Raw genomic sequence first — 13,178 nt, 5'->3', positions numbered from 1 at the left:
GTGAGGACTTTAATTGCAAAATACACAATGCCCTCTGTCAGAGAAGTCTGATTGGTAGAAGGATAACTAAGCGCTTTGAGGACAGTGACAGCTGATGTGATTTGGTGCTATATAATTAAAACTAAATTGGTTTGAATTGATCTAAACGTTTCTGTTAGCTTAACTGACTTGTCATCCAGCTGGTATAGGCTCCAGCTGGTATAGGCTCCAGCCACCCCGCGATAAGGATAAGCGGAAGAGAATGGATGGAATTGCTGTCTACATAGACTAGATGTTGAGCAAGCGGAAGAAGAATTAAGATGGTCATTTGAGCAGCTGAAACGCTATTGTAGCAGAAGTGCAAATTACACGAGTCGTGTTCTTTAACAAACAATAAAGCTATTGAAGCAAGAAGCAGTTAATGCTACTCTCGTAGCAGCACAAGTACGTGGGCACAATAGTAATGAGTAGTGCCATAAGGCAACCGACAGGGAAAGTCATAGCAAATAAAATAACTTCAAAACGTCAGTGCCACTCAAAACACCGTGTAGACAATGTTTTACCGCTTCGTTATAATGTATCCGTAATTATCTATATCCGTTCCAATACGCATGCGTGTCCGGTGTGCGCGGTTGCGCCAACTGTAAGGATGTTGCTAGCAGCCAGTGTAGATGCACAGCCTTTTCACAACAATAACATCAACCAAATTTGCATTTCCACATACTTGATTTGAGGATTATACATTCCGGACGCTGTCGGAAACCGGGTTTTGGGCCGTACTACATCTAGTTTTCTCCTGGATTGTTTGGTTACATTTTGTTTTGACAATGGGAGCGGAGGGCTTTGCAGATTTACAGCGCTCCTTTTTGCAGGAGCAGAAACAAGAATCATGGCTGGCCAGCTAGGCCGCAGATGGATTGTGTAGCTAAGAGCAGTAGTCTACTGATAGAAAATTCTGTATGTTTTCGTGGCACTTACACATAAAAGTGGTGCTAAGGAATCAGTATTTTAACTACATAGTTAGACGTCATTTTTGTTACCTTTTTATGGCCAACCACGGCAGCTAGTGAGACCGCTAGCTTCACAACCTTGACTGGTTGACGTTTGCCTAGCTAGCTCCTTTGAGCAGCTAACGATAGCTAACGTCGATTTACCAGACATCCTCTGACCGAAAACATTCGGGAAGTAATCTCTTACAGGATTTATCGTGGTTATTGTGAGCACCGAGGCACTTGGTTCGCAAATTCCTTTTGCAAAGTCTGTTTCTGGATGAATGTGGGACAAAATGGAGACCCCAACGATTGTGTACGATTTGGATACCTCTGGGGGCTTAATGGAGGTAAGGCTGCTATGTCTAAGGCCTTAATTAAGCGAAACATTCCTCTGTTGCTAACACTTTAATATATTTTACCAAATATGAATCGCAGCTGTCATCATCACTATAGCCCGCTGTCAAGCTCTTAGCTAGCTAATTCGGCTTTGTAACGGAGGCCACAAATTACTGTTACCGCTCTCTATAAACGTCACAGCGGACACTAGACAAGCAAAGGACAGCCGCGATGTCAAACTAAACAGCTGAACAACTTTTGCAGCAAATTCAAACACTGCTGGCGCCCCCGAAGTCAGATGAGGTAGAGAAACGGAGTCGGAAACTGGTGAGGGACGTCCGGAGGAGCGGCAGGGCGACTAACCACGACACCTGCGATAGTTGCAGGGAAGGGGGAGACTTGCTGTGCTGTGACCACTGTCCTGCAGCTTTCCATCTCCAGTGCTGGTAAGTTATTTGACTGAAGAGCACGCACAGAGTCAGTAAAACAAGCGGAAATAACTGCTAGTCCCCGTCAGTTATATGTGTAAAGATGGCTGAATGCTAACTCCAGTGATTGTCCTCGGTTACCTTTTCGCTGTGGTTCCGATTCTCATAGACACATGATTCGAAATGTGTAAAGAAATGATCTGTTAAATGATTTCATTTTGCCTCATAGTTTTTTCGCTACAAAAGCTCACGCTTATATCAATGAAAAGTCAACTTTAACGATCAATTGTTCTTCCGAAATTCCCGCTGTGTTCTCCGTTCACGTTAACCATGGAGGCCGGCTTTAGCCGCTGTGTTGCACTCTGTAAGGTTTATTATTAACTCCCATTTTTCTCTGGAAGCTGCTTGCATGTCGAATTTACTTCCACACATTTTCAGAATCTCAGGAAATAAACCAGTTAAAGTGAAATAAAAAAACGTTTGGTGATCTAAGATAGGAACTGATAATTAAAGTAACAGACCAGAATGTTTTCTTGCTCTGGGAGGACTGTGCACCGTTATCCCAGTTGTCTATCTTGTATACTGACTTTTGGACTTTATATAGTTTGAAAGTGTATAGCAAACTTATTTTCACGCGTCGTTAATGAAAACACACAGGAGTTTGAATAAATGCTTAAATATGTCGTATCTGCAAGAGCCTAGAATTAGCTTGCAGTCGGTCCTCCCCTCCTGCCGAGGCTGCAGCCAGCGGAGCTGCTGGTAAAAATGTAGCCTCTGTTTACAATATGGCGACCTCGTTGCTCTTTCCCCCCCTTCTTCCACCGCCATCTTACAAACCTTTAAAATCAACTCTGATGGAAAAGGGGTGCATTAATAATACGGACGAAATATTCCGCAGGTTTTTTTGGACGGGTATAACAGCGTTTGTTGAGGTAATTTCGGTGCCGCAGCGATAAATAAATACCCGTGTCATTTTTTTCTGTATTACTTTGGTATTCGGAAGAATTGAGTCCAGACTGTCACCTGAAAACCGTATAAAACCCGTCTGTACATATATAGCCACACCTGTGGACGCCTTCAGATTTTAAATATGTATTGACGAATTTTGCTGCTTTGATGTCTGTAATGTAAAAGACAGTGTTACATGGCGTGACAACTCAGTTGTGCTATGCACAGCGCATCTCACATGTGACCACTTCAAACACAAACGTATCATTAAAAAAAAAACTTGTTTCATTTTTTTAAATCTGTGGAGGAATGTATTATTGTCGTCATTTTACTGGATATGTTTTGTATTTCTTAGTCCAATTTTTATGCTAAATTCTGCAATTATGAATTCATACACCGGGTGCATCAGCAAAAAAAAAAGTTTAAAGTTGACTAGAAACTATAGAAACAAACAGCCAATAGAAATGAATAAATTGTTAAAAAATAATAATGAGTAAAGAGAAAAAGTAGTTAAATAAGCTTACTACAAGCAAACTACTAGTACCCAGAGAGAACCCACGCAAACACGGGGAGAACATGCAAACCCCACAAAGAAAGGCCCCGGCCAGGTGGTAGAATCAAACTAAGGAGCTCCTTGCTGTGAGGCAACAGTGCTAGTCACTGCACCACCATGGTTAAAAATGCAAGTTAAAAAGAAAGGAGTAACAAAGCATAATAGATAGATGGTTCAGTTTGGTCACTAAGTGTAATTTTATGAATAACTGTTAAACGGATGGTGGTTGCAAGTAGCAGATGAGTGATGGAAATACCAAGGTAATGGTTAACCAGACATAATTTTAAAAAATGGTAAGGTGAAATGAGGTGGATCTGATGAAAGTTTTCTTGAATGGGGGCAGTATGTAGTGTAAAACATTGGGAGCAATTGATTATTAATGAATGTGTCAGCTATTGTAATGAAAATGTAACATTGGTAACTGCCATTACTTTGCACTGTGTGGATGCTTTTGTTGTAATGCAGCCATTGGCCCACCAGATGGAGACAGAAGAAGGTAGACTTTTGTTTTGATACCAAAACAATGGGATCAAATCAGTTTTTCATTTGAATGAAATGGGAATTAGAAATTGTGATTCATTTTATCTTATTAAATATTTAATTTCTGTCTTCTTACGACAGCAACCCACCTCTGAGTGAAGAAATGCTTCCTCCAGGGGAATGGATGTGTCATCGCTGCAATGTTCGAAAGAAGGTGAGTGACAGATGTTCTGTTACACATTTGATTCATTCTGCTTTTGAAATGTATCCTGGAGAGTGTGTTCTATGTACTGATAAATCAGTTCAATTCAATTTTATTTATACAGCGCCAAATCACAATAATATTTTACCCTACAATAATACATGCAGAGAAAAGCAATGAGCAAGCACTTTGGCAACAGTGGGAAGGAAAAACTCCCTTTCAACAGGAAGAAACCTCTGGCAGAACCAGTCTCAGGGAGGGGCGGTGCCATAACACATAGTGAGTCAGAAAGGTGACTGAAGAAAAAATACTCGATGCATCATGGGAATCCCCCAGCAGTCTACACCTATTGCAGCATAACTAAGGGAGGATTCAGGGTCAACTGATCCAGCCCAACTATATGCTTACATATGCTGTATGTGAGGAGCAGGATTTTGAATTTAATTCTGGATTTAACAGGGAGCCAATATAGGAGAAATCTGCGGAATTGAGAGGTTGTGAAATGGGACGGTCTAGCCTTCATCGCGCTGCTCAGGTTGCCTAGCAACCATGATGCAAACCGCGAGAAACGTTTCATACAGCATTGTTTGACAGAAATGAAGGAGAAAAAATGTTTTGTTCGTTCATTTTTATGACATCACTTTGATTAGTTGAGTATCTGAGGCTGAGACATGCTCATACTTTTATTCCACAATCAGAGAGAAAGAAACAGAGAGAGAGTGCAGGACAGACAGACAGGTGACAGTCTCCGGTGTACACACTGCTACAAAACAGCACAAGAGGAGGAGGATTTAGTGTTTGTGTTATTACGAGTGCTAAACAAGAAGAGTTCCCAGATGGTGCAGTGGACACATGTGTGACTGCTGTGATTGAAGCATCTTTCTTTCAGCTTAACGAGTGAACCGTCAGCTCGTTCAAACACACGTTAAAGTCCGTTTGGCTCGACACCACCGAACAGAGGCGGCAATATAACATAGCTCACATTAACAGTGCAGTGAATCCTGCTTGTGCCGTGATATTCAGGACTGCAAACCGAGCAGCGTCACTGACTTTCAGCTTGTTGTGTTTGTGGATGAATGACTGACTTTAATTATCCATAAAATCATCACATTCTCTGTAAGATTAAGGTCGACTATTGAACGGCGTATATTTTAAAGTAAAGGCTTTAAAACCAAGCTGACGCTGAAAGTACAAACATCACTAATGTCACACAACTTTGCCGACATGTGGCCAACAGTAATGTTTTAATGTTCTTCATTATTAAACATTCACACATAAATAAGTGACATAACATTCAGTACTTACTTTTAAAAGTTCACTTTTCGGCCGCTCCACTTCAGCCGTCTGCCGTATTTTTCAGCAAAATTATCCACACCCACCGTCGCGCTATGAATTGTGGGATATATGGGACCATGAAGTCTACAACGGACCACATTCAAATTTGGGGAAATTGATGGCACATTTGGCAACCACATTTGGAGTACACTTTGGATTGGGACAGCCGTCGTTGCTTCGCTGTGACGTAATCGGTCTCAAAATGCGTACTCCGAAACGTGCGGTCGCTGGATTGGGACACAGCCTGGTTCTTCTTCTTCGGGGTTTAATGGCAGCTGGCATCCTTGTACATGCAGTGCTGCCATCTTCTGTTTCATTTCGTTGTTACACTCTTAAATCCTACTACTTATTCCTGCATCTTTCGGGGTCTTACAAAGCTTCAAACGACACATTGACTATTAAATTAGTCGTCAACGATTTTGATAGTCGACATGATCGTGGCTAGTTGACAAATCATGGGAGCCCTAATACAAACCACTGCAAAAATAAATACCTACAGCATGCTCTAATAAATATTATGCTTGACCATAATAATTTAATAAAATATTATGGTCAAAAGTATCGAACGTTGCACTGAGGTCTAACAAGTACAAGTACAGAGATGAGTCCACTGTCAAAGGCCATAAGGAGATTAACTGTATCCTTCACTAAAGCTGTTTCTGTGCTGTCCTTAGCTCTGAAACCTGACTGAAACTGTTCAAATAAGCCATTCCTCTGCAGATGATCTGTTAGCTTTTTTTAAAATTATTTTTTCAAGAATCTTTGAGATAAAAGGAAGATTAGAGATTCATCTATAATTTGCTAAGACAGCAGGGTCAAGAGATGGCTTTTTAAATCAGTGTTTGGGTTTTTTGTGTGACTTTGTACAGAAAAGAGAACAGAAGTCAGAACAGACCAACGGCCTGCCAGAGAAATCCTCCTCCAAGCGCTCCGCTTCTCCATCCGTGGAGCTGGAGCTCAACGCTGGCCCACTGCGGCTTGACGGTCTTCCTCCGGGGGCCGGAGCTGCAGGCCCTGGTCTACGAGTGGCCCAGGTACGACTGTTGGACCGCAGAACCAGCAGCAGGCCAAGCAGCCGACCTGGGACTCCAAATTCCAACACTTCATCCACCCCAACCCCCTCAGAGGAGCAGAACGATGGAGAGGAGGAGGCAGCAGAGCCTGAGGATGAAGTTCAGGGTGCAGAGCTCGAGAGTTGTACAGTTTCTGCTCCGACACCGCGACTCCTCAAGAGGCCCTTTCAGCTCCTAATAGCAGCTGCTATGGAGAGAAACCCCACTCAGTTTCAGCTGCCGAGTGAGCTCACGTGCACCACTGCACTACCAGGTCAGTCAGTCATAATGACTACCAAAATATGATTTCATTCAGCACCCTAAGTTTAAAATACCTCTTTATATATGCAGTTTAGACTGTTTCTTCAATGTTGCTCTTTTGTTTGGATTTCTAGGCAGCAGTAAACGGAGGAAAAAAGAAGAGCTGCTTGGAAAGCCCTTCAGGAGGCCTCAGCATGAACTGGATCCCAATGGTCTAGTCCCTTTGCCAGTCAAAATCTGCTTTTCATGCAACAGGTCAGCAGTTCTAGACCACAGTGCAAAGAAGTAGACGAAGCCCTGAAGCAATGACAGCAGGTACTAATTCTATTTATTTGGTCTCTCAGGAGTTGCAGGTTGGCTCCGCTGATCCAGTGCGATTACTGTCCCCTCCTGTTCCACATGGACTGTCTGGACCCTCCACTCACAGCTTTACCTGCCGGCAAATGGATGTGTCCAAACCATGTGGAGCACTTAGTAGTAAGATGCACTGTGCTGATTCTAAGCTAAAGCTGCTTTCCCTTTCCTTTTATTGATGTAAATTTGTATTGATATATTTTTGTTTGCTATGCAGCTGAATCAGAGGAGCCTCAGCCTGTCCAGCCGCTGTCAGCTCTTCGATCAGTTCCAGGACAGGATGTCCCAGCACGCAGTTAAGTTGGACTTCCTGCGTAGAGTACATCGACAAAATGCTCCCAACCGGCGCACCACTCGCCAGCGCAACAAGAAAACCATCAAGGTAGACGTGTGTCTCAGTGTGACGGTGCAGTGTGTTGGATTTCATATAATCCTTTTTTCTTGGCCACTGGAACACAGGTGGAGATCTAGGAAATTAATGGCTTTAATAATATATCTGTTACACTAAGACAGTAATACCTAGATATAGGGCTGGGCTATATCATAAGATAAGATAACCTTTATTAGTCCCACACGTCGGAAATTTGTTTTGTCACAGCAGGAAGTGGACAGTGCAAAAGTTATGAAGCAAAAATTAGAATACAATAAGAATAAATACAGTACACAACTGTACAGAATAGAATAAAATAAAATACTATATACAGTAGAATAAAATGGAATAAAATATACAATAAGATAAAAATAGAATACGAATGCTATATACAACTGAGTAAAAATACAACGATGCCAGAAAAGATTATTGCACTTAGTGTTATTGCACATGTGTGGATGTGTGTGTTTGATCAGTTAAAGTCTTTATTATGGAGTCTGACAGCAGTGGGGAGGAAAGACCTGCGAAATCTCTCCGTCCCACACCGTGGGTGCCGCAGTCTCCCACTGAAGGAGCTGCTCAGTGCTGTCACAGTCTGCTGTATGGGGTGGGAGATGTTGTCCAACAGGGATGACGGCTTAGCCGCCGTTCTCCTGTCACTCACCACCTCCACTGGGTCCAGAGGGCATCCTAGAACAGAGCTGGCCCTTCGGATCAGCCTGTTCAGTCTCTTCCTGTCCCCGGCAGAGATGCTGCCGCCCCAGCAGACCACACCATAAAAGATAGCAGAAGCCACCACAGAGTCATAGAAGGTCTTCAGGAGTGGGCCCTCCACTCCAAACGACCTGAGTCTCCGCAGCAGGTACAGCCTGCTCTGCCCTTTCCTGTAGAGGGCGTCTGAGTTATGAGTCCAGTCCAGTCTGTTGTTCAGATGAACACCAAGGTACCTGTAGCTGTCCACAGCCCCAATGTCCATACCTTGGATGTTCAGTGGTTGCAGTGGAGAATGCTTGTGCCTGCGGAAGTCTACCACCAGCTCCTTGGTTTTACTGGCGTTGATCTGGAGGTAGTTCAGCTGGCACCAGTCCACAAAGTCTTGAGTCAGTCTTCTGTACTCCTTGTCGTCCCCATCAGTGATGAGGCCGACTATTGCAGAGTCATCATATCGTTCACACTAATACCGGTGTAATGTTGGGCAACGATAGGAAAATGAAATATTGCGATAGAATATGGGTAAAATGCGCATGCGCAGTGCCTTTGTTTACATACGCACATAGTGGCGACGCAGAATGAGAAGAGCGAAAGTGGATCGTTGAATGAAACGGATGAACCAGAATTGGTTTGTAAAAATGCTGCAACTTCAGTGGTGTGGAACTGGTTTGGCTTTCATCCGTCAGATACACAACAAAGCACTATTTTTTGGTAGCACATTCTAGCAAGCCATCGTTATTACCGTGTTTTTTTGGAAGATACGGCGCACTTAAACGATTTTATGTGGTACACGGCGCTCGAAAATCTGTCAAATGTTTTAGGACGACTTTGCTAAGCTACGAAGCTGCACCGCTTGATGGATTGTCGGAGCATTACGGCTATCGTAGGCAGGAGCCTCGGAGTGATACATACTGTGCTTCAACATAATATTACTGTATTGTGTGTGTATAACCTCTTTTTAAGTTTTGTGGATATTATACATGGTTATGCTGAGGATATGTCGGCCAATTTCCACTGGAAACGCCTTTTGGTTAAACTGTCAGCAAGGAATTGCATTTGCACTGTAAAATTTTTATATAACTTTAATGCACTTAAAAAACAGCTGCTTGTTTAAGTGAAAATACATTGATGTTTTTTTGGGGTTTTTTTTGCACTAATAAAGTTGAGGAGTTGTAAAGTGTTTTGTCTAGTGCAAATTATATCGTTATTGCAAATTTTCAAATGTATATCGTGATAAATATTTTTGGTCATATCGCCCTGCTCTACCTAGATACTGACATACTGTCTTTTTTTCAGCTTCTGAAATTTAAGCAGTTGTGCACTTGTATATGAAGTGACCTTTGTGAGTTAGATGCTATTTTTAGACACATCTGAACATACTGGTTAATTTGCTAGAAAGTGTTAAATTGTCTCTAACAGTCAGTGTTTTTATTCAGGTGCCAGATGCCATCAAGTCCCAGTACCAGAATCCTCCGCCCATGCTGCTTCCTGCAGGGGTGCGCCAGCTGGAGCTGGTTTGTAGTGGCATTCCTGACCATCAGCCCACAAAGCATTTCACCACAGAGACTGAGCAGCAGGAGGTAGGCACAAGAGAAACCAGCAGCTGCCTAACATGTTCTTTAAGTCAGATTGTAATGATAGTTCCCTGAAACAGGCTTTTGTGTGCTACAATCTGTGTCATCTGATGTAATAGGATGTGAGATTAATAGGAGAGCAGTTTAAAGATGATTGATTGCTTTCATTTTCATTTTGGATGATTGGATGAGAGTTTGGACAAGAAGTTTTTAGAAAGTTAGATTTTTGGTGTAGATGAGTGAAACACTGACACATCCTGTGTATTGTGTTTATCAGAAAGTAACAGAAAATTCAGTTTCAGAAGTTCTGAAAGCTGAACCAACTGCTTCACGGCACTTTGCAACAGTTGCATTAGAAAGTCTGTTTTTTTTTCACAGACTGTAGAGCTTTGAGTAATTAATTGAAAATTGCAGCAAAAGATAAATTCTGGTATCTGTTTGTTTGTGTGATATAAATGAATCCTTGATGAAGGGGAGGGCCTCTCAACAGAACTGCTGGTTGCTTCTTTATAAAAACATACATGTGTTGTGTTGAACAGTGGCTTCAGGATGTCATCGCTCTCCAGTGCAGTATCATGCGACACCTATCCATCAAACAGAAGGCCTCATCAACAGACTGGCACTTTGAGCAGAAAGCAAATACACAATCAAGTGGAGCATCAGAGGACATGAAAACTCAGGCCTCATTAGAAAGGACTTCTTCCCCTGACCCCTGCTCTAAAGCTTGCAGTACACCCAGTGACTCCCAGGGGGCCTCTCTTTCCAAGGACAGCCCATCAGGGCTAGTTCTTTGCAAATGTACCGTGACACCATGTCAGAACTGTAGGAAACCTAATGGGCCTCTGGAATTGGTTCAGCCTCCCAGAGCCAATGGACCTGTAGACTGTAACAGTGCCTCAGATTCCTGCAGGCAGGCTGAGCTACAGAACAGACTGAAGGCTGGGAGAACGCCATCAGCTTCTGCCTCTGGACTGGTGAACCACATAGGAACAGAAACGGTTAAGAAGGAACCCGAGAGCACTGTAAATGCATGTGCCCAACAGAACTGCCCCACTGCCCCCACGATATGGCCCCACAGTGGCCAACAGAACCACAGGAGCCAGACAGAGCCCCAGGAGGAGTGTGTGAGCACCGATGAAAAGCCCTCCTTCTCAATCACCAGCAGTTCCTTCACAGATGCACCATCTAGAGGCAGCCAGGAGCACGACACAGTAAAGTTTGGATCAGCACCTACTCCAGGTACACATCAGAAATGTCAAAGCTGCAGTCTAAATGTATCACTTTATACAGCTAATAATAATAATAATGATAATAATAGTAATAATATACTCAAGTAATCATTATGTTACTCTCTCCTCATTATACGTGTAACGGGGGCCATGGTGTGCATGAGAGAACATTTAATTTGAGGCTATAGCAACATTATTTTACATATTTAAATTAATATAAATACACTTTTAACTTTAAGAAACTGTGTTAATAGTCATGCTGTTAGGCTGAATTATTATTAGCATTAACATCTCCACTTTCATAACGTCTGTTTTGCATTAAAGCACAGAGAAGGCCTCAGAACTGAGAATGGTTATATGCTCACCTTTCTTCACTGCAGGCACTACATGCTTGTTTGAAGGCTTACACACATTCACTCGCACACTTTAACACACATGCATTCACACGCGTGCACACTGACCAACTCTGCTTCATCCAGGAGATGCGTTACTGTCAGAACTCTTTTTTTTCCCCTTATAATGTAAGAAAGAGCTCCAAGCAGATGGGAAGAAGGCCTTTTTATTTCATGCCTCAGTCTAGGATGGATGGGATGCATAGCTTATTTTGTTTGGCAGATCACTTAAAATTGTGATTCTGTTATTTCTACTTCTAATAATTTATCAGTTTTTTGTCTTTAGGAAAATGTTTCTTCAAGAAAGTGGAAATGTGATTGTGATATGGGATGTAAATACAGTGAAAGAGTTGAGCTCTTTTGGCAGATACTGTGTATTGTTAAACTATCAAAACAAGCATTTTCTAAAGTGGAAGCAAATGAAAAGTTCATTTTAAAAGACCTGAGTTTTCTGTCTTTTGAATGTTTACTGTTGCTATTAATTGAATACTCACTGCTGACATAATCGATGGTGCTAACAGTTTTCTTGCATATTTTGTATCGTACAGCCCCATTTACCAAAAGGATACATGGCCATTTAAGAGCACATTTTATTTTCAGTTACTGAGTTATGAAGAAAAAAAAGTTATTCAGATACAACTTGCTTTGCCTTCTATCTCAGTAATAGTTCCTGTGCACTTTTTTCCTTTATAGTGAACTATCAAAAACTGTCTTTTTTCTGGTCCTTCTTTTATCTCATCTCATCAATTTGTCTGTTTTGTTTTTTTCCTCTCCTGTCCCTCAGACATAAAGGCTGCTCCTGCACTGACGGACTCACTGCTGCCCAACACACTGCCCTCCATCACCAACCTGTCCAGCTGCATGAAGGATGGAAAAGAGGAGGATGGGGGTGAGTTTGTCACTCTGCGGCCACATGTGACAGTTTAAGAGCCTTCGTATTGCTGTGTTCTGCTATGATAAAAGTGCACGGGAGCCAGGATGCTCTAGGCCGTAGGTCGATGATCGATTTTGTAATCGTATCACCAGACCTGCGACCATATGTTCTGGACACTCGGGTAAAGAGAGGGGCTGAGCTGTCAACTGATCACCACCTGGTGGTGAGTTGGATCAGGTGGCGGGGGAGGACGCTGGACAGACCTGGTGCACCTAAACGCGTAGTGAGGGTGTGCGGGGAACGTCTAGCAGAGGCCCCAGTCCGCGAGATCTTCAACGCACACCTCCGGCAGAGCTTCAACAGCATTCCGAGGGAGACTGGGGACATGGAGTCCGAATGGACCATGTTCAGCGTCTCCATTGCCGAAGCTGCTGCATTGAGCTGCGGCCGCAAGGTGGTTGGTGCCTGCCGTGGTGGTAATCCCCGAACCAAATGGTGGACACCAGAGGTGAAGGGAGCCACCAGGCTGAAGAAGGAGGCCTATCGGGCTTGGTTAGCCTGTGGGACTCCGGAGGCAGCCGACAGGTACCGACAGGCCAAGCGGAATGCGGCTCGGGCAGTGGCTGAAGCAAAAACTCGGGTGTGGGAGGAGTTCGGAGAGGCCATGGAAAAAAGACTTTCGGACTGCCTCGAAGAGATTCTGGCAAACCGTCAGGCGTCTCAGGAGGGGAAAGCGGTGCTCTACCTGCGCTGTGTATAGTGCTGGCGGAGCGCTGTTGACGTCGACTGAGAAAATTGTCGGGCGGTGGAAGGAATACTTCGAGGACCTCCTTAATCCCACTGACACGTCTTCCGAGGAGGAAGCAGAGTCTGGGGATGAGGGGTATGACCCGCCAATTTCCGGGGGCGAGGTCACTGAGGCAGTTAAACAACTCCTTGGTGGCAGAGCCCCTGGTGTTGATGAGGTCCGCCCCGAGTTCCTGAAGGCGCTGGACGTTGTAGGGCTGTCTTGGTTGACACGTCTCTGCAATGTTGCGTGGAGATCAGGGGCAGTGCCTGTGGACTGGCAGACCGGGGTGGTGGTCCCCATCTTTAAGAAGGGGGACCG

At 43.6% G+C, this 13,178-nt stretch overlaps 1 protein-coding gene across 1 annotated transcript; it reads left to right on the top strand.

The window, feature by feature from the left end:
- Nucleotides 1-256: 256 nt before the first annotated feature.
- On the top strand, nt 257-12,143 carry LOC120718087 (PHD finger protein 12-like). The gene is made up of 10 exons (XM_040006409.1): nt 257-1,318; nt 1,572-1,753; nt 3,858-3,930; nt 6,123-6,579; nt 6,701-6,821; nt 6,911-7,043; nt 7,138-7,302; nt 9,438-9,581; nt 10,115-10,814; nt 11,981-12,143. Exons 1-10 carry the CDS (start codon nt 1,253-1,255, stop codon nt 12,121-12,123), a joined length of 2,184 nt encoding a protein of 727 aa, XP_039862343.1. The 5' UTR covers nt 257-1,252; the 3' UTR covers nt 12,124-12,143.
- Nucleotides 12,144-13,178: the final 1,035 nt, after the last annotated feature.

Source organism: Simochromis diagramma, unplaced genomic scaffold (genome assembly GCF_900408965.1).
Source record: "Simochromis diagramma unplaced genomic scaffold, fSimDia1.1 OVJJ01000024.1, whole genome shotgun sequence".
NCBI classification, from domain to species: Eukaryota; Metazoa; Chordata; class Actinopteri; order Cichliformes; family Cichlidae; genus Simochromis; species Simochromis diagramma.
Note: the sequence above shows the minus strand (reverse complement) of the source record. Positions and strands in the feature narration are given on the sequence as shown.